This window comes from Melospiza melodia, chromosome 6 (genome assembly GCF_035770615.1).
Source record: "Melospiza melodia melodia isolate bMelMel2 chromosome 6, bMelMel2.pri, whole genome shotgun sequence".
Taxonomy (NCBI): Eukaryota; Metazoa; Chordata; class Aves; order Passeriformes; family Passerellidae; genus Melospiza; species Melospiza melodia.
The window spans coordinates 9,183,460-9,205,192 of record NC_086199.1 but is presented as its reverse complement, the minus strand read 5'-3'; the positions used below and the strand labels follow the sequence as shown (position 1 = coordinate 9,205,192).

Below are 21,733 nucleotides of genomic sequence, written 5' to 3'. Positions count from 1 at the left end.
TTTAGCCCATCCACACACAAGATGGCAATGCTTGCTGGATGGGGAAACCCTCTGCTCTTTCCTCTTATCCCAGACCTTGCAGGGAGTCTGAGAGTGTGGAGCTGGAAGCCCAACAAACAGAACAGACTGAAGAAAACCAGGCTGTGTTAATTTATCCTGGAGTCTCAGCTCTCCCTACATCAGCAGTCTGTACAGCCAGCCACAGCCTGCTTGCATGTTCCTATATATCAAACAAGAACGAAATGCTGACAGAAGAGCTGAATTTCATGCACTAATTCAAGAAGCAGCCTGGTTGAAGAGATGTCAAATGTCAAATTTAATTCCTCCAGCTCCCCCATTTCAGTGGCGAACTGGGGCACAGCTCGCCCTAACACAGGGCAGGGTGTGCAGGATGATGTGCAGGCTCAGGGTGCCAAAATGCAAAATCCCTGTCCCCTGCACACACTTGCTTTGTGTGTGGAAGGAGCTGCTGTGTGACAGATGAGAGCTGCAAAGCAGGCAGGGTCAGGGCTATTCCAATGGCTAGAGATGCTCTAATTATAGTGTTGGGAGGGCTGGAAGCTGCCAGGTTTGATATGGGAATAATGCAACAAGGAGATTGCAGAGTAAAGACACTTCTTGTTTTGTTCTTGGTCGCTTAACTCAGGGACAAAACCTTTGAGGAAGGAAAAGCAAATTTAAGGTTATAATTCAGTCCCAGGAACACTGAACATAGATATATAATTAGACAGGGAAAAAAAAAATCAAGGCAGCCTTGTGTTTATTGCACTGGCTCCATCTCCTGTGCTTTTGGCACTGTGTGTTTCCAGCTGAGCTCCAGCCAGTTGACTGGGTAGTTAAATATCCTTCAGCAGCATAAACAGCTGAGGAAGCCCTGCTGCTCACTCACACAGAGCCTTTGGTGAGTGCTCAGGCAAGTACATGGCTTTATATCTATTGCACTACTCCTCTTTGCTCCTGCTCCACACTCTGCTCTGCAAAATTTTCACAGGGATGCTCTTCAGTGTTACAGGAGTCACAGCAGCATTTCCCACAGGTTTTATGATCTGGTTATTCTTAGGGTGCTTTCCCTGGATAGTTGTGAGCTGCAGAGCCTGCAGAAGCCTTTGCTTGAAGTGTCTCAGAGCAGTCACTGCCCCTGGCAGCAGGGGAGGTTTGGGAGGTGGGATGAGCAGTAAACTGACCCCAGCACTCAGCTCTGCTCTTGCCTTTTTGAGAGGAAGGGTCACTTTGCAACCTGGTGCCTCTGCTTCCCATTCAGACAGATGGAAAAATCAGTACAGAGGCATAACATATTCTTGGGCACTCTGACCAATACAGCAATCAGAAATGGGAAATAGATTCCATGACATCACTCCCAATCCACCCCTGGGACTGCTGCCTGCCTGTCTGCCCCAGCTTTCCATGCCTTGCTGTTCCAGCTCTCCCATCTCAGAGATCCTCGTGCCTCCCTGGCACCTCTCCTGTGCTTCAGCAACCTCTCCTCCAACTATCTTTCTTCACAAGTGGAGCATATTACCTCCATTTTCTTTCTCCCCTTCTCCTGGGATCCCTCCTGTTAATTACTTCAGCTCCTGCAGCTCCCCATCCCCTCTCCCGTGCCCACCACAGCAGCCAAGGCCCTGCCTGCTCCCCCATGGGTAGCTCAGTCAGTGATTTCCCTCAGCTATTCCTGCTCAGCAGAGAGGTTGTTTATTTCCCATTTTTTTCTGTAGTTACATGAACACTCACATCATGTATGGTGGTGTTTTTTTGTTGCTTTTTTTACATTTAAAAAGTAGGAAAAAGCTGACAGCCAGTATCTGGTGTAATGCCAGAGCACCGGAGAAGCATAAAGGACAAGTTTTGATCTGCTTTGATCTGTTTGCTATGATACTATTCCTCAGGCAGGGATCAATCACTTAAAATCAGAGACACTGTAAATAATTTACAGTTAATATAGCTAAAATCAAATACACTGATACACTTTTATTTTATCCAAGATAGGGTTTAGTCAAATCCAAGACAAATTTGTCCCAGATGTAACTCCAGTAACAGCAGTAAACATTGGATAGAGAGGAACTCAGTTCATTTGCTTTACCTTACCTTATTTATGGAAACTGAAACACTGCTAATGCAAGCAAAAGTGCAAGGGAGGGTACCAGCTCACAGCAATCCCCTCTCCATGGTCACCATGGCTATTTGTGCTTTGTTTCACTCTATTTACAAATTATTAAGCATATTGACCATGGCTCCGTGTTTTGAAGCCAAGAATCCAAAGAATCCATATTTATTCCTTTATTAACCTTTTTTATTTAACCTGATAATAAAACTACTCAGCTGTGTGGTGAAATCTCAATTAAAATTTGCCTCTCCAGGAGCCACAGAGCCAAATGCTCCAGCAGTTATGAAAGTTGTTTCCCTGTAAAAGCAGTGCTCAGTTATCAGATTCTGTTATCCAGTACACAGATCCCTCCTTTCCAGCAAGCATCGTTTCAGGAGGTGCTCTGAAAGCTTTCTGGCTCTCCCAATGATTGCCTCTCTTTTCTTTCACAGCAATTACAGTCTCTTCATTTAATTTCAATGGAAACTTTAGTGTTTTAGACCTTGCCCATGGAGCTGAATGCTCATCTCTGGATCTTATTTCCAGTCCTCAGGAGGACCGGTTTTGATGACCTAGTCTGATTACAGCATCTTTGACAGCTTTAAAGGAATTTGCCCTGGGGAAGAAGACAGCTGCTGCCCTGATGAGGGATTTTTCTGAGCAGGCCTCCCAAGCCAGACACGTCAGTGTGAGATGCTGCCTACATTTTTCATCCTGACCAACAGGTACGTCCAAAAAAGGTTGTGTGTTCTAGGCTGCACAGGCCAGTGTAGAGAGAGCCTCTGTTGTTGAACTGCTTAACCTCTTCCTGTCAAAACACTGCAGCTTCTTGACTTCTTTTCCCTAATGTTCTATATTCAGCCTCTCTGAAAGCTGTGGGCCAGATCTTTGTGCTGGTGTAAAAAAAAATGTGGCATTGCTCCTTCAGTTTATACAGACTGCAGAGTAGGAGCAGCCTCTTTGCCAGTGTCTGCAGCTCTTGTACAGCTCTGGTCTTAAACAAGGCTGATGAAATTGAGCAAATTATTTATGAACAACAGTAACCCTTGTTAGGAGCTGCAATAAAATAACTCATCAGATTTTTAGAGTTGAATCAGTATAAAAGCAATATGGTAATCAGTTTCTCTGGAGCCTGTTTTTTTCATGAATGTTGAAAAGAAGATTACTAGCATTTCAAATCCCAAATAACTCATTTTTCCTCCAGAAAGGAGGTTTGATCTGCTTAACATGGTGCGGATCAGGAAAGCTCCATGTTCCCTTCCTAATGGCATACCCAAACCTGGAAATTAAACTCTATTTTGCTCAGATAAAGTACCTAGAATGAATGGATCATGATTCAGATGAGCATGTTTTGCAATAAAAGATTTTGAGAAGTATCTGAATTTACAAAGTTCTAGATATTCATCCTGGAGCAGCTACTTTACCTTTTGGGGAACAAATAAAGTAAAGATTTCAGATAGAGAGGCCAGAACTACCACTGCATGAGCTGGGACAGTGCCAAGATTTAGAAGAAATCATCCCCAAGACATTTTCAGCCTTGGTTTTGTAAAAGAGAAAAGTAGATAGCTTGGAGTGCTGTGAGGTGTTTGCTACATGGAGCACTAACTTCTCTCCAGTGCCAGCCCATTTCTACCACATGCTGCCCCAAAATCAAACTCTGAACTGACAAGTAAAGGTGGCAGTTACCAATGCCACCTGCTCTAAATTCTCCAAATTCACTTTTTCGTCCTCTGTATTTTTAATTTATTTTTCATATTTTAAAAATTATATTTCATAGGAAAAAAAAAAAGAAAAAAAAAAAGGAGTGTCATGGTGTCATTTTGCTGCCTTGCAGTTATTTGATTTGTATCTGGTAAAGGCAAAAGAGCTGAAGGTCTCCTTTCTGAAATGGCAATGGAGAGCACAGAAAAGAGCAAACCCACCAGCTTTGATTAACCTGGCACTTCTTAGTCTAAATCTCTGACACTGATGCTGGCTCACACTGGATCCTCCTGAAAGACAGGACAGTGGTGGCTCCTGGAGCATCCCTTGCAAATAACCTTTTGGTTTGGTCTGTCAAATGTACCACTGAAGAAACTAATAGTATTTCCCAGTTCTGGCATTATCCACACAGCAAGTAACAAACCTTGCCAAAAGCAGGAGTGTCAGGAAAATGTGTTTCATATCTACAGAGGTGTCACAAAGGCAGGAGAGAACTTCTGGGAAGAAGGAGTGGTGGTGTCACTTCTCCATCATCTTCACTTTTAAGTTTCAAAGAGCATTTTGGCCCAGTACGCTCTGGAAAGAATCCAATATTTTCCCAGATTTCCAAACATAGGAAGAAATGCTTCCAACTACAGGCTGGAAGTATAAGAACACTCCAGTCTCAAAACTTCTCCCAGAAACACTTGCTGGAGTGGGTATAATGCATGAAAGAGAGAATGCAAGACACTGCGCCAGCTCAGTGTACCCAGAAGTTTTGTCTTTGTCAGGGAACAGCCATGTAGTCAGAATCATATAATAGAACAAGAGCTCTGCTTCCATGCTTCTCCCTTCAGACACCATGATTTCAGCATCTCCACAGCAGCCCCATGAAGCTTCATTCCTTGCCTTTGCATTTCTCTGCCTTTAAAAGAAAAAGCAATTTCCATTGTTTCATTGAGGAGACTGATTTAAGGGCTCGTACATTTGAGATGATGAAAAATATAGCCATGAAAATGCTCCACATTAGAAAAAAATATGCATTTGTTGAGGCAGAGATGATTCTGAGCAGCATATTAATTTAAGCTGAGAGGTTTCCTGGTCCTGGACCAAATTTCTGATAAGAATGAAGGAGGGAATGGGGCAAAGAGAGAGACAGCTGAGCTGTTAGCAGGCAGCTAATAAGAAACTGCATCTTAGGGGCATTGCACTTGAAGGTTCTGATTCAAATCTGCCAGGGGTCAAAGCTGGACCACTCCGCTCTCAAAGCACATCCTGCTCTCAGCTACCCCATTGTAAGACACAAATTGTCTTGGTGTGAGCAGGATCCTACAATCTCTTGCAGGGATGCCAAAGGATGCTCTGCTTTGGGATGAAAGCACAACTTAAATATTCAGTTTGCCTCTGCAAAACATAACTGGCTTTCAACCTGACTTATCTGTATAACCTGATGCCAACAAGTGCACTTTGATGTTCTGCCTGAATTTTCCCTTGCTTATTTTCTTTGCCTCAGCTTAAACTGAAACGAAATTGAATATAAACTCCAGAAGCTCTCAGCCAGTTTTGAAAATTGTACCAATTACTTTTTGTTAAACCTATTTGTTTTTCTCTGAAATCACCAGTCTCCAGGGCTTGGAGAGGTGGAGAAGAGAGATTTACATGCTAATTAGAAAAACAAATATCATCATTAATAGACTTAACATTAATGTAAAGCAGCTGCCAATGACAGAGGAATTTGCCACTTTCTTTTTATAATTTTTATCATCCAATATCATCATCCAAATGCTTTCCAATTCACGGGGGTTTTTTACTCATTTGGGGTTTCGTTACACTTCAATCTGCTCTTTTCTCCATTTTTCTGCTCTTTCATGTCATTAATCTAATCTAATCCTCTTCCAAGGTGACACTACAAATGGAGCTCAAGTGCATTTACATCAGTGCCCTCAAATCATGTTGTGCAGTTGCCTGTGTCTTGGTGCTTTGTGATTCCCTTGGCTCCTTCCCTTCCCATTGCTGTCAGCCCTGCTTGTTGCCCCTCTTAGGGACAGTTTGGCATTAATGGCTGCCAGGTTTCTAAAATCCTTTTTAGGGGAGGCACGGTGGCTCACAGAAGTCAATTGGAGTCTTTTGATACCTGGGATTAAGACAAAACCACTAATCCCCTTTTCAGGCTGTAACCTGCAGTCATCCTTGCTGGATTTCTCCTCAGGTCAAAGCTCACCAAGGAATGTGGGCAGTGAACACAACATCAAGCACAGAGTGATTACTGCTAAAATACAACTCCTGAAGATAATTCCACTTTCCCTGTTTTTAAGGAGTTTTCTTTGCATGCCTTTTCTCTTTCATGCCAGCTCAGATGTCCTCCTGCTGGCAGTGGTTTCTCCTAATTCATCTCATGGCTGATGGCAGCCCTGCCATCAACAGCAGCCCAAATGCTGTGGGCAGAAGTTACAGCTCCACTAGATTTCATTCCTAAAATACAAAGAGTGTGTAACAAAAGCTGACTAAGAATGACCTCACTCACTCCAGCCCTGTTCATCTCCCACATCCCACATCAACAGGACTGATTGATTTGGAATCAGTGAGACAACAGCAGAAATTAGCATTTTGTTCCTTGGTAACTCTTACTCGATCAATACATATTTTACATTTTAGGTCCCAGTGACAGGATGATCAGAACAAATTAGAAAATCTCAGGTGGAATAAACCTAATGGCTGTGGGACATTTCTAAAATAAAAATGCACGTTGAATCACAAATAATAGCTTGGCTGCAATCTCAGGAGTCTAATTATGAAATGGATGTGGAATCATTCTGTAATTATTTAGAAAGTTCATTTCAGCAGCCAGAAATTCTCTCTATGTTTAATATACATCATCACAAGTCCTCTGTGGTTATTTGTAACATCTACCTGGAAAGACACATGAATAAGAGAGGTAATTTTAAGAAATGGAGACAGATTCATGCCTTTTATAAGTCAATGAACTCATGCCAGGAATAAATTGAGACCAAATTCCTCAACAGAGTTAAATCACTTCCAGTCAGTCCAAATAAAGCAGAGTTTGCTCTGCCCTGCAGCAGGGATGTTCTCACCATAATGCAAAACCCTGCAACACTTCTCCTCAGTGCTTCTATCTTTGTCTTAAAAAAGAGCCCAGTTTAAAACAAGGAAAAACCTGTGCACAATATGGATTTTAAACTGGTGCCACAGCTCCAGGAGCATGATCATCACTTTGAAGAATTTGCTACATGGTCCCCCTGTACTCAGGGCTGGTAAGGCTACACCGTGAATCCTGTTTCAGTTTTAGGCCCCTCACTACAAGAAAGGCATTGAGGTGCTGGAACAGGTCCAGAGAAGGACAATGGAGCTGAGGAGGGGTCTGGAGCACAAGATTTATGCTGAGGAAGCAGCTCCAGTTTTGACTGGAGAAAATTAGGCTCAGGGGAAACCATCTCACACCCTACAACTACCTGGAAAAATATTGTAGATGGGGGGTGTTGGCCTCTTCTCCCAATTAACAACAAATAGAACAAGAGGAAAAGGCCTCAGATTGCACCAGGGAAGGTTTAGATTGGATATAAGGAAAAATTTCTTCACCAAAAAGGTTGTTAAACACTGGAATAGACTGCCCACAGAAGCTGTTGGGTCACAGTCCCTGAAGATATTTCAAAGACATTTTGATGTGGCACTTGGGGATGTGGTTTAGTGGTGGCCTTGGCAGGGCTGGGTTAACACTTGTACTCACTGACCTTAAAGATCTTTTCCAACCAAAACTATCCTGAGATGCTACATCTGCAAATAGGGCCATGACTCTGCCTTCAGAAGTGAGTTCTGCTGTGATGGATCAGATGGCCACATGCAGTACCACGGCTCCAACCCAATTTTTACAAACTTCAGCAATCCAAGCCCACACGTCCTGGGTGAATGGCCCAGGTCTGCCCACCTCCATCCAAGGGGTACTTACAGAACATGAAAACTTCCAGCACAGAGCAGTAATAACTGAAGGGCAAAAAGGTCCCACTGGGAGGGTAATCCTGTGGGTCCTTCATGGAGCACCACAGGGATTGTTGGTGCTGCACTTTGCACTGATCACAACTGCACTTCCCTGGGAAAAAACACTCCTGGATTCACAGCTCTCTGGCCATCACAGGAACTAGCAGATATACAGGAAGCAAAACTGATTGCTTTCATCCTGGCTGGCTACACACACCAAGTGTTACCAGATCATCTTCCCATTCAGTGCTCTGTTTCCATTATGCTTTGCTGTTGATTTTTTTTTCACCAACTCCATGAAAAAAACCCATTTTGGATTGACCAACAGACAACAGATTAATCATGATCCTTCTGGACGTGGAATGGAAACATGCAATCCAAAGAACTGATTTTTGTCTTGAGGCTGGGATTTACACAGTGCTTTCTTTACTGGAAGGTTGAGGAGAAGAAATGGTGCTGTATGATATCTCATGGGTGTCCCAGAACTCTCAGCAGTAAATCTGTTTCTCCAGAGGCAGAAAAAGGAAGGAGGCAACAGCCAATTATACTTTGTGGGGCAATTTGCTGTTTTATTTCCTGATGTACTCGCTGACTAGTGGAAAATCACTCTTGGCAAACACAAAATTTACCCTGCTTCCAAAAGGTGCACCTCTAAATTATTAATCAAGAGTACACAGAACCGCGAAAGGTGGAATACTGAACAAAGGCTCAATTGACACCCTGGAAGTTGAGGAAGATATGGAAGACTCCCCTCTAATTTATTTATTCCTTTCTGTTCTGTTATCCTGATATGCTGCTTCCAGTTACCACTGCACCCCACACTGTATGGGATTACGTGATTTTGTTTTCAGATTGTTGGAGATAAAGTTACTTCATTATTAATATATATGCACTGTGCATATCCATAAATATTGAATATATACGCGTGTGTGTGTGTAAACCTACTGCAAGTGTTAATAGTTAAGATAAACGAAGTCCATTATTGCAATGAGTGACTATTTCTATGACCCTATTTGCAATAAAAGCAGATTCAATGATATGAGAAAATTGCCGGGTTTCAGAATAATTGAACCAGGCCAGACGAATCCCCACAAAGGCATCATTTACAAAGTACTTTGCTTGTCTAAAATATTTATTCCCACAGAAGGAAATGGAAAAAGAGTTCATATGGTTACACGGCTATCCTCTGAGTGCAAAATTGTTTTATCATGTTATGTTTATTTCCTAGACATCTTCCACTGAGGTATTGCAGAAAAATATACTGGCTGTGCAGTTAATTCCTTTGCGTGGACTGTTCATATTTATTCTCTGGGAAGTCAATCATGTTTTGTTTAGGCATGTTTTGTTTTTCTGCTGAGCAAACACTTAAGCTTCCCTTTTCTTGTAAAAACTTATTTGCATATACAATGTGCACCATTCAATGTCAGTGCTACACAAAGAGTTTAAATGTTTTTGCTTTCTCTCCTATGTAGCATGGGAAGTAGTGGATTTCTTGATTAAAATGTTGGTGTTGCTCTTTAAAACTGCATTATATTGTTCGTGTTTAGGGGCTACATCAGTAGTTATAGATAATTTTAGTTTGTCTTTTATTGAAAGCCTGGATAGATTTTTACTATTAAATGTTCACAGCAAAATGATTCCAAGCAATCTACGGACAAAGAATTACTCCCAGCAATTATCCACTGAATAAATCTGAATAATGAATACATTGACAAAAGTCACTATCTATTTGTGAACAATTAGCTGAAAGAAATAGAGGTGACACTCACAAGCTAAATAATTCATTTATGAATTATTTGTCCAGCTTTGTTTCTGACGTACTTTGCATGAAATGAGATCAAATCTTAGATGAAAAATTACTTTAAAAAGAAGGGCAATATTAAAGGAAATTCTTACAGCTTTTAATGCAGAAATCATCCCACTATAGTAACTATTATTTATTATCAGTGATTTCAGAGGCTAGAGAAGTTATTTTCCTGGATTCTTTTACTTTAGGCATTTGGGCTGTGTTTTATTCCTAACATATATCCAATTTTAGGTTGTTAAACTACAATCAAAAGCACTTAGTAGGAATGGAACTGTCCCTGTCATGAGATTTGAACTCCTGACATCTTTATCCACTGAAACTTGAGTGCCCAGGTAACTACTAATTATTCAAGCATTTACAACCATTACTATCAATATAATTAGCACATCTTGAGATAAAAGTGAAAATGCCATGATGAAATTATCATCCCTGGCATTTAAATAGCAATCTTTCATGAAAACATTTATAAGCTGCCCAATTATTTTTCAATCAAATGAACAAAAAAAAAATGTTTACATTTAAGGGGAATCTAGAACTGAAAAGAAATTATTTCTGGCATGAAAAATTATAAATGTTGTCTCCCTATGTCCATTTCTTGAATACAGTAAATCCCATTTGGGGTTTTTTTGTGTTTTTGTGGTTTTTTTTTTAATTACCAAAATATCTTTGACCAAATACTTAGAAAACTGTAAAACCTTGCTTTGAACAAAGTCAGGTTCAGTGAAGAAGACATGAACAAGGTTTTTTATTCAGATGTAAAAGCTGACAAATGCATTGTCCCACTCTGCAGAATAAGAGGCTGCACAAGACCTTCTTATGTGCCTTGCTGGGTGACACTAATAAAATAAATGAGACAATTCCCAGGGACAAAGCCAGAGCTAGATGATTACTAGACTTTGACTTCCCTAACCACACCTTCATCAGTTTTGCTGGCCAAAGCAGGCAGGTAAATTCCTTCTTACATGAATTAGTAGTAGGTGATTATCACAACAGGAGGAAGGAGGAGCCAGAGAAGCCAGGGACCATGGTTTGACAGGTTTTGTCACCTTTCTGTCTAGGATATACTATGAACAAAATTTAAAAGACTGTCTTTTCCCCACCAAAAGATTTCCTGAAATAACTTCTGTGGAACACTTGCAGGACACAGCAGAGAGGGGATTTTGGAAGCATTTCACAAGGCTTGCAGCTGTGAGCTGGTTTCAGCATGAGGAAAAGCCCTCCATCACCCCAATGCACAGGAAAGAGAAGGTAAGGTAACTTTCTTCAGGGGACTTTTTAATGTGGTGCATTCAGTGGAGAGCCCTAGACCAGCAAAATGTATTCCTCTCCACGTGGATGCTGATGTCATCAAGGACAGGTTTGAGGACTGCACCCATGCAGAGGCTGAGCTGCAGGAGGGCAGCAAGTCCTGAGGGGTTTGCTGACCCCACAGCAGCCTCAGAAACCACCTCTGCTGCTCTGGCCCAGTTTTCTCTGGAGGAGGATCCCAACTCTTTCCATCTACTCACCCATTCCCCAAATCCCTGAAAGAAAGTGAGTGAGTAGTAAAACCCACAGAGCAGCTGTGCCCTCTGGTTCCCAGTGCCAGTATGAGCATCTTGCCACCCTCTCTGCCCTGCAGAGCAAGGGCCAGCCTCAACATGACATGGAAATATCCATCCAACCACCTGCTATAAAACCAAACCATGTCCATTACACATGGCACTGCAAATAAATAGCTCCAGAAAAAGAACAAAATAAAAACACAAGGTTGTGCTTGCAGGGACAACAAACCAGTATATATCAGCAATCATGGCAGGTATTTCTAACTAGAAATTGTATATTTGATGATGCCCAGCCTCCAGTATTTGACAAGGGACTGTTAAAGTCTCTTGAACAGTAAATCACCTCTCTTTCTATCAATAATCTTATTATAATATGAGTAGAAATGTCAAATGTTTAAATCCCACTTTATTACTATAATAATGGATTTAATTTGTAAAACATATAAAGTGAGGCCATAATTGTTCTGGAGGGAGATATCTGTCTTCCCACTATATTTGTATAATTTGCTGGTGACTTTACCCACATCTTTTGAACAGAAGAAGGATTAAAAGCAATCCCACTTGCAAGGTTTTTGTGATTGGGAATGGATTCTGGAAAGGAATCCAACATAATCACAGAAATGCAGCAATTGCTATTAAAAAACCACCCCCAATTCACATTCCGGCAGAACAAACACGTAGGTGTTTATCTGTGACTTGCTCCATTCAGGCCCTCTCCCGCTGCCAGAGCAGCCCTGCTTCCAGCTGCACAGCCAGTGTTATCACTGGGTGCTATTTTTGGCTCCTGAGTACATCTCATCCTTCCCACGCCAGCCCTGGTACAAAGGACACAAACTCCTCTTCCCCCTCCTCATCCTCCTCTCCGCTCCCGTCTGCGCGGTGTCACTGCTGGCTCCATCCCCCTGCTCAAGGGGCTCCTGAAGCTTTTCCCTGCTCCCTCTCTTTCTGGGCAAGAGGCTTTCCATCCAAATCTTCATGTGGGAGGCTTCATGTTGGCATCCAGAGTACATGTCCCAAGTATGTCCAGCCTCACTTCCTGATCCTAGTGCCAAAGAGCTGCAGGTAAGTCATCTTCTCATGGGGGATGAGGTCCCTGTGTGCAGTGCCCACAGCTTGTTACAGATGGGTTGTTTTTAGGGTCATAAAACTGCCCAGCTATCACTTTGGTAGGTTTCTAACTCTTGTCACACTATGCTAACACCAGATTTCTGTCTGAGGGGGCAGTGTTCTGTTCATTCTGACAATGCGTAGCTTTGATTTCTGTAAGCTATTAAAGTAGTGAATATCATGAAATCACTTCCTTTTTAAGGTCTGCCTTGGCTAGGTACTATCCAACCAGCCAGCTGTTTCATGTTTTTCTCTTCTGATGTTCTGTCACTGCTAAGTGTTTGGAAAAGCTCATATGGGCAACAGCTGCACTTGGAGTTATAAATTTCTTCAAATACAAGGTTCAGTTTCCTTGGTCGTGCCACAGGAGAAGCCCTTATAGCTATAACCACCCCCAGCCTGAGCTAGGCTGTGTCTCCCTAAACCTGCTTCATTTTACACAGAATAATCAAATATTCATTATGTGAGTAATGTGTGTGTGTGGCTGTTGCAGAGGGATTGGGGTGTTCACCTGGCAGATGAGAGACCCTGTTCCCAGTGACCGCTCCAATGAATATTTAAGTATCACATATTAAGTATTCATTGGAGCAAGGATAGGAGCAGGCTTCTGCCACCCCCAAGGGAGCACCCAAACACGAGGCTGTAAAGTCATTCTTTCTTTCTTTCTTTAGCTCAATGAATATTTAATTATTCAAGGCCAAACAAGACAGCTCCAGTGGCAGAGACTGAGATTCCCTGCTCCCATGTGTGCACCATAACCCTGATGATGAAGGCGTGTATATAGACATAGCTTTGTATTTCTTTGGACTCAGAAAGAAGTGAAATCCAGGTTTCCCATAACCTGAATGGAGCTTCCAGACTCTTAGCTGCTGAATGAAAAACACAGAGCTCCAACACACACTGTACCCAGTCATGAGACAGAGGTGATATGACCTCTGGATCAGAGAAATCATCCTTATCAGTGATGAGGTTGGATTTATGAATCTCTTAGGAGAAGGGATCAAAGACATTGCTCACCCCATGGCAGTTCCTGCTAGCTATGCAATATGTCTTTTGAGGTTATCCAGAATGTGATGTGTAAGAAAACCTATTTATCCCCTTTACTCTGGGGTCTGACACCCCCGAATTGCAGTCACTGGGACCTAATCCTGCTCCTGCAGCCCAAGGAGTGGGTGTGTGAAATGGTGAGCATGGGGAAAGCATCCAACAAGAAGGAAAGGAAATGGCATTTGGGTCAAAAAAAGGATAAAAGTAGATAATTGAGGAGTAGAAAGATTAAAGCAAGGAGAAGAATTAAAGTAAGGAGCATGCATTCACTGAGTGGGGGAACAAACTACAAAGTGGGGAAAAAGGGAGCAGAGAGAAATCCAGAGGAAATAATAACCTTTATCTAGCACAGGAACAGAGGGGAGAGATGGAAAGAGCTAGAGAAGATTACTTCAGTCTTAAAATAAAATGTTAAGAATCTCTAGCCCTCACTTTGAAAAGCAGAAAATTTGCCATCTGCTCTCTACTGCCAGAGGACAGTGGGTGTCTGAATCAAGTTTCTTTGGATTCACTTTGGGCAGTTGACTGTGGGAGCACTCCCATGCAGAACAGTGAGTTATTAATGTTATTGCAGCTCTGTTTATTGTAATTTCAAAGAATCCACAGCATTATGATTCTGTTGTCAAAGACTAAATGTGGTTTCCAAGCAAAAACCAGAGCAACATCATAATTGTTATATTGAAATGCAAATAAATTACCTTCTTGTACCCATCAGGAGTGTCTAAACCCAAGTCAGCACAGTCCCAGTTGTTGAAATTGTAATGCTGCATTCTGAGTAGAACTGCTTAGCTCAGAACATTTCAAAGGTGCTCCAAATGATATGGTTCATATATTTCATATCACATTTATGTTCTTCTAAGAAGAGCCCAAGGCTGTTGAGCAGCCACCTTCAGCAAATATTTGTTACAATTTAGGAGAAATCCTTTCTGAACATTTTGCTGTCCATTGCTTTACCTATCCTTTTCCCTAAGAATACAGCTTTAAGTACTGCAGATCTATGGCAATGTAGAAATATCCCTTTTGTTTGGCTGTAAATATGACAGTGGTCTGTCCAAGAAGAGGTGTTACACATCGTATCCTTCAAGGGACACAGTAACACATCCACCAAAGATCAAAACTTCACCCAAATGCTTCACCCTGTTTGGATGGTGACATGTTTTGTGTTTTGATCAACTCTTTAGGCAGATGACAGCAGCTCTCCTCCTTCCATACTGAGGAAAAGGCCACCTGTGGACCCAGCTGTGGGGGAGAAGCGGAGAGCAGAGCGCAGGGTTCGGTTTCGTGAGCCAGAAGAAGTCATTGAACATGGTATGCTCAAGCTATCAGGAATTTTGGCATGACCTTTCCAGCTTTTAACATCCAGCCTGTCTGTCCACATCAGCTTCCCCCTGTGATAATTTGTGATTTTCAGCTCAGCACAGAGCAGAGGATGGATGATGTTTGCTCTGTGCTCTGCAGAACTGCATCTGGTCCATTTGCCTGCCTGCCCTGGGATGGACAGACTCCTGCCTCACCCTCAGCTGCTGTCACAGTGACTCCTGAGCCAGCCCCCACAGGGGTCATTGTGCACTCTGGGCCTGGCTGGGCCCCAGGGCTTCCCCAGAACAATGTTTCCACTCAGACCAAATTTAAACATAATTATGTCACTGTGTATAATGAGGATGCCACAGAATACAGCAGCAGAGGTCTGAGCCTAGCAGCCAGGATGTAATAACTTCTGCCAACAGAGGCAACCAAGGACTGACACAGCTAACAAAACCTTTCATTCATGAGCCAAAATATTGCAATTAGGTCAGCTGGGAGTGACCTTCAGCAGAGGTCTGGCACAAGGATCCAGTTTGCACCTCTGCACGTGCTGTATGCCATACCAAATAATAATTGGTGTTACCTTCTGACTTTCCCAAACCCATCCAGCCAAGAAAATTGTATTTATTGGTAGAGAACTAAAATTATATGGGTTTGATATGTCAGTTGGTCAAAACACAGGTGACAGAATGGTAAAATTTCTGTCAGCCACCTGTTTGGACTGCTGCAGCTTCTGAAAATAAGGCTTGGCATCTGCTGTGTCTATAAACAGAACTCTCACTTGTTTGGCAATGCATTGTTTGGGATGCCTCCTGATGCATGAAGGGGAAGCTGTTTCTTGATGAGCTTGTTGACATGGCCTGGGCTTTCCCATCAAAATTGAGCTCCTGGAGAGACTCAGTGAGTCAGCCTTAAATTCCTCAAAGCTCATCTGAGTGCTCAAGAGCAGGATTCTGATGGGAATAATAACTCCCTCAGCTCTGTGCCAGAGTCCATGCCCCACATCAGCACTGGGAATCCTGCAGTCAGTCCAGGGGACCAGGTTGGTGTCCCCCTGGCTCTGAGCTCAGCAAAGCCACGCTGGAGCTCATGCAGGGAGCTGTGAGCATGGAGAAAACTCTGAGACTCCTTTTCATGGAGACAGGAGAAATGTTCCAACCCATAATTAGTATTCTGTGTTGCAAACAGTCTGTGATTGAGATTGTTTGCTGTTTGTCCACACAATATTACTCACATTAAGGCTGGTAAAATGAAGGTTTCTGGCACCACTGAAATTTTTCCGTTTCCAATCCAGGACTTTTCATCCTGGATTGTGTCTGGGCCTGGCTGCCAAGCAGACACATTTCCAGGATATTGTTGATGAAAGTTAGCCTGACAGTGCTTTCTTAACTTTCATTCTTTCAGCCTGCTGGTCTAAATCCTTTCCTTTCTAGGAATTATGTGGAATAGGGAGGGGTTTTAGCAGAGCTGTTTCGTGACCTCTCTGCAACAGCAGCAATCCTGCCTCTGAATTCTCTCACACAATAATTTTTCCTCACTTTCCTGAAGTGCATCTGCATGTTTGCATGGATTGGGTAGGTGCTCACCCAGAGCCAAAAGTGGTGTAAGAGGTTGCCCAGCATCTCCAAGGTGGCAGCAATTTCAGATACACTGCTTGGTCCTGGCTTTTCTTGTTCACCCGCTGCCAAGAGACCTTTCCAGACAAGTAAAAACATTTTCCTTTTGTTTTCCAGTAATTTCCTGCTGTGACTACGTAGTGGGTAAGTTGAATTTTTCACATTATAACTGTGAGCCATCCATAGCATTAACCTGAGTTTGCTTTTGCAGCTGGTGGGATGCACTGTGCAAATACACCCTCCATATGCACAGCAGTTTGTGCTGTCAGTGGTTGCTGCTTTTTCTTCTCAGCATAAGCAGCACAAGGTGCTGATGAGGTCTGGTGCATTTTTAAACAAGACATCTAGTAAGACAAATAGTGGAAACAAAAATTAAATCCCTGAAGCTATTTTTAATTTAAATATAATTAATATATTTTATGGCATTGGAATAGGTGCAGGTTTCTCACTAAGATATGCAAGAAAAGCACCCCAAGCTAAACAATAGCTCTCCCTGCTGAGCTTTGTATGAGGGGAAGAGACAATTCATTTATATGCTAACAGCAGGGTAGAAATAACAAAAATAATCGGGTTTTGAGGCCTGGCAGCCTCACAGACCCCCAAGATGAGTGTATGTGGATATTCTGATGATGGTGATAATTTCTAGAGGGCCTGGGCAACATGTAGCCCTTGCTGTAGGCAGTGAAGGGGAGAGGGGCACCTATAACATGTATATATACATACACAGAGCTGTACTTTTGGGAGGACAAAAATCCTCTCAGGGAGATGTCCCCATATCCCTCAGCTTTTGCTCTTGTCCAGAAATGGGGGCTGTGTGTTCATGACAATGGTGGCATCATCTAGGGTTGTTATTGGGCTGGAATCAGGGTACTACAGCCAGAAAGGGCCTGGGGGAAAGCAAATATCAAATATTCTTCAGGGCACGGCAGAAATGTGTACCCAAGGCAGGAACTGAAACAAAATCTCCCGTATTCAGGTCCAGTGCTCCTCTCAGATGAGTTGCCATGAGACTGGGCACAGATCTGTGCTCTTCCAACAAGCAATTAACTAACAAATTTAAGCATTAAATTTCTAATTGTAATCTAGAAAAGCAAATTTGATTTTCAACATCTAAATGTAGTGATGGGCTGAAGCTGTTGTGAGCTTAACTCATCACAATTTTGCAAGTGGAATTATCCTTCTGCATTATTTTCTTCCGTTCATAGATAGAACATATTTCATGACTGAGAGGATATATGGAAAACCCAATTTTACATTTGAGATTGCCCAGAAATCTCACATGGAAAGTAACTTTTAAAAAGTTGAAACAGGTTACAAGCACTTCATATGAAAGGGTTGATGTGAAAAGCTGTTCAGCTTCCCCAGGAAGGTTTCCCTGCTCCCACATGTGCTCATCAACCAAGCCCCACATTGGAAAAGGCAGGTGGGGCGCCCAGTCAGGAGCTGCAGCCTGTGGTGTGGGAAATCTCACAAAGGGAAACACCAATTCCCAACTCACAAATCTCTGCAAATCCAGAAAGTGGTGAGCAATTCCCTGGCTAAACACCTTCATATCAACCCTGCATAGAGTAATGCCAAATAAACAAATTTATAAAATCTGAAGCCTGCACATGGATAATTTGAAAACAGAAAGAAGGGCTAAATTCAAATGAATAAATTACTTGCTGCAAATAATTCACTCAGGTCTATTATGGGACATTGATTTGGTTTCTGGTTAGCTATAAAATGACTGCCTATTAACATTTTACCTTTTCCCCATACACTTTTTGATACATTATTATGTGTTTCTGGCTTGGTTTTATGACTTTTACCTTCCTCTCTGTACATCTGTGTGACAGTTTAATTGACTGGTGTGTATTCCAGGGCTCGGAGTGGAAGCTAATTTAAATATGTTACAGCTAATGTTGGCCCTTTACCCATAATAATACACTCCACATTTTTATCTCCTTATTGATTATGTGCATATGGCAAGAAAATAGCTGCACACTATGGGTTTTATTCAGGCATGAATTTGGCTTTATACTGCATGTTTAATACTCTAAGTGCTTTATGAAATAGCGCCGAGTGTGCAATGGCCATGCAGTCAGACAGAGCAGCCAGGGCTGAATCAAAACTGGGTCCCCAAGGCCCAGGGATGGATACACAGGCAAGGGCTGGGACACAGCAGTCAGCAGGTTGAATGCAGCCCTCTGGTTTCCACATGTGTGCTGTGCCCAACCTTTAAACACGTTTGAAAAATATTTTGAAGGCAGGAAAAATCTTCACAGCGTCCTCTTGCTGAAGAGGAAGTGCAGAGGATGTTGTGGTGTAATTAGCACACATAGCACTCAAACACAGTGGTTCAAACTGCCAGAGTTTTCTGAACATGCCTCTTGGTTAATGGAGCCACGTTTGGGTTCTTCCCAGAATTAGCAGGAGTCCCGAACAAGCTGACTTACCAGGGAAAAGGACAGAAATCTATAGCTTCTCTCTTTTATGGGGCATTTGTGAACATTAAATAATTAGACCAAGTAGCTTCATATTCTCCTATCATTCAACTTAACATTTAGGGTAAAGGTATAAAAATAATTGCTGTAGGGGAAGTTGAGATCATGCATTAGCTATGCTAATCCTGTTCTTATTGTATATAATTAAACTCTCTAAATGCTCCATTAGATGATATCTTTCATACTCACCACCTTCCATGAGGAGGTGTGACTCACTATCACTTAACTGATGCCTAGAGAAGTGCTCACCACCAGAGCCCTCTGTACCCTGCTGCTGCCACAAAACTGGGACAAAGGCATCAGCAGGGGATCAAATTTGGGAAGCATTTAAGATGGCACTAAAATAATGCTGCTTCCTTTTTTTCTTCTCATCACCGTTCAGCAGATGACAGGACATCATCTGGATTGCCTGTGCTCCTGTGGCTCTTGCTTTGTGCACTGCTGATCCTTGCTGTGAGTCTCTACTACACCAGCATGAAGCAGGATGTCACAGTCCTGGAGGAATTTCAATCCCGACTTGTCATCTTCTTTCTGCACATAAGACACGTTGCTCAGAGGTGCTGGACTTGGTTTCTGAGGCAGTAGCAGCATCCTGCAGCCTGGCACTGCTGAGAAGCATCAATGCAAAGCTCCCAGCCTACTGCAGCCACATGCAAGGAACACATGAGCATCCACCTCAAAGAGCAAGGAAATCAGCCCTGCTGTGCACCATCCAGCAAACACTTGTTCTCCTTTTTCCTTCTTTGTTGTTTTTCTTTGTTTCACATCAATGAACATTCAAACTAATGCCTTGAGGTCCCACCAAGCTCGTGCTCCATCCACCCTGAACAGCAAACAAGTATCTGGATTTGGTTACCCAGAGTTTATAAGCTGCTGATATGAGGAGCAAAAGCAGAAAGAGGAATAAATTGATCTGTGCCGGCAGCAGCAAACTCAGACAAAAATTCTTCTGGGTCAAGACTTTAGATACCAAACCATCTTTCTCCTCAAGTCTCCAAAGAATTACTCTGCAAAGATTAAAATAAAGCTGAGCCATTGCACAGACACTGCTCTGGTGGCCAAAGGCTTGGCAAGCTGCTATATTTATACACCTGAAATGATTATTTGTAAAATCCCAGCAAATGGCTTTCTTGTTTCCTTTCACGCATTTTATTCATCCGTGGGCAAAAGCTGGTTCTTAATGCTTCACTTGACTCCCAGGTGTTGAAAAGAACATGGAAACTCATTTAAACAGAAAATAGTTTATTTGCCTAACATAATAAATAGCAGCATTGAAACCCAGGTTAATCACAACAGCAGTTTAATCCTCTGGGTTTGATTCAGTCCATAAACCCCACAGGGTGACATGCAAGGTTTATGACAGTGCTTGTATTCAGACAGAGGCTATGCCTGAGTATCCAAGGCCTTATGTCATGATAATATGGACTGCTTATGAAGGTGTTGGATGCACAGTTCCTTTATCATTGTCCCACCATACTATGCATTTCTCTGGAAGGAATCCTTTTAATGGAGATCATGTGAAACGCTGCTCTGGGTATCTGAGAGGAGAACAAATGACTGCAAGTTCATGAGCTTCAAAGAACCAGCTCGACCAGCTTTTTAGATCTTAGATTCTGCTCAGCTAGCACCTGATGTGTGCTTGGGGTTATTTTGTATAGTGAGATTGACATCAGAACCTGTAAGTAAAAGAAAAAGGGAAAAAAAGTGTGGGGGGGAACACTGCAGAGAAGATGAAGAGATGTCTGCAAGACCTTGGCTTATATTCCCCCTGCCATTGCAACCATCAAAAAGAAAAAATGGTGCTTTATTTCTAGGTTGTTTTTTTTTTTAACTGAGGGCCATACATCTGCCCCAGCCACCTTCTCCCAAGCAGTCCAAGAACTTTAACCAAGAGAGGATAAACAGGAGCACAACCTGCAACCTCCTCTCAGGAGCAGAGGGGGCAGCAGCTTGATTGAAACAAGTCAGAAAAATTGCAGCCAAGACAGAAAGAAAGAAATGCCTTCAGTGACTGCTCTCCTGCCCCTCCTAAGCCGTCAAAGCCCCAGGCAGGCATTGGGCACAGCTGGCCTGGGAAGCAGGGATTGCTCTGGCCAGGGAAGCAGAGGGTGCTGCAGGAGGAGCAGGGTTTGGCTCGTGGGCTGTGTGCAGATCACTCAGGTACCCCAGCTCAGAGGGTGAATCCCACCCCTGCCTCCCTCCCTTCTACCCTGCCTCAGCCCTGCTGTTTAGGTAATAAAGAAGAAAGGTTCTAAACCTGTGTGCTGGTGAATCTCTGGGGAAAAGGTTTAGATTGGTACCTGCATGGAGCAGGGGAGTGATTTCGACTTCTGTTCGCATTTTTGGAATATTTGTGATCTTTTTAATGTCCAGGTTGAAACTCTTTGGCAAATCAGTGGTGTTTCTTTCTGGGTCTGGGCTGACTCCTCTTAGGACTGTGAGGGAAAACATGGAGGTGGTGTGAGGACCATCCATGTGCTCACCTTCCTGCACAGCTCCCCAGTGCATGGAGAGAGGACCACATTTACACTGAGCCTGCTATAAAAGGAAAATGTCCACATTCTTCTTGTTGGAGCACAATTTGTTGGTGGGAGGGAGAACTGCTATCACATCTGGGCTGTCAGGGATATTCAGCAGAGGAACAGCTAATTTTGGCTTTTGTGTTGGCTCTGTTTGGGACGGTTTTGGGCATGGGAAAAGGCAGCACTCGAGTTATCTTGAGACCACTGCTGAGGTCTCACCATGGCTTTACAAGGTCTCCTGGGTCAGGATTGTTTACTGTGCTCAGTCAGATACTTGGCAGGCAGCAGAAAGCCAAACTAAAATTGCCTTGAAGCCAGAAGGTTTGAAATAAATGAAGGCTAAAACCTGTTTCTGGCAGAGCAGTGGCATCTTGTAGGTGAAGAAACTGAAGTTAAGAAAGCCATTGCATGTGGGAGTGAATGAAGTGGGTCAATAACATGACTGAGAATTGGAGAAAAAAATTCCATTCCTGGGCCTGCATTTCTTTACTGCTGCACAACTTCACTGTGGACTTACCTCTTTTATTTCCTTCTCACACTGAA

At 42.8% G+C, this 21,733-nt stretch overlaps 1 protein-coding gene and 1 long non-coding RNA gene across 3 annotated transcripts; both read left to right on the top strand.

Moving 5' to 3' along the window:
• Positions 1-872: 872 nt before the first annotated feature.
• LOC134420100 (uncharacterized) lies at positions 873-10,812 on the top strand. The gene is made up of 4 exons (XR_010028247.1): positions 873-901; positions 2,683-2,808; positions 9,795-9,895; positions 10,704-10,812. It is a non-coding gene; the product is annotated as an uncharacterized LOC134420100 (long non-coding RNA).
• A 1,118-nt stretch (positions 10,813-11,930) lies between these two features.
• On the top strand, positions 11,931-20,633 carry C6H14orf180 (chromosome 6 C14orf180 homolog). 2 transcript variants are annotated; one of them, XM_063159834.1, is made up of 4 exons: positions 11,931-12,169; positions 14,443-14,569; positions 16,300-16,326; positions 19,054-20,633. In XM_063159834.1, the coding sequence occupies exons 1-4, from the start codon at positions 12,083-12,085 to the stop codon at positions 19,251-19,253; spliced, it is 441 nt and encodes a 146-aa protein (XP_063015904.1). In that variant the 5' UTR covers positions 11,931-12,082; the 3' UTR covers positions 19,254-20,633. The 2 variants fall into 2 exon arrangements, with proteins under 2 accessions (XP_063015904.1, XP_063015903.1); XM_063159833.1 differs by having other exon boundaries at positions 19,051-20,633.
• Positions 20,634-21,733: the final 1,100 nt, after the last annotated feature.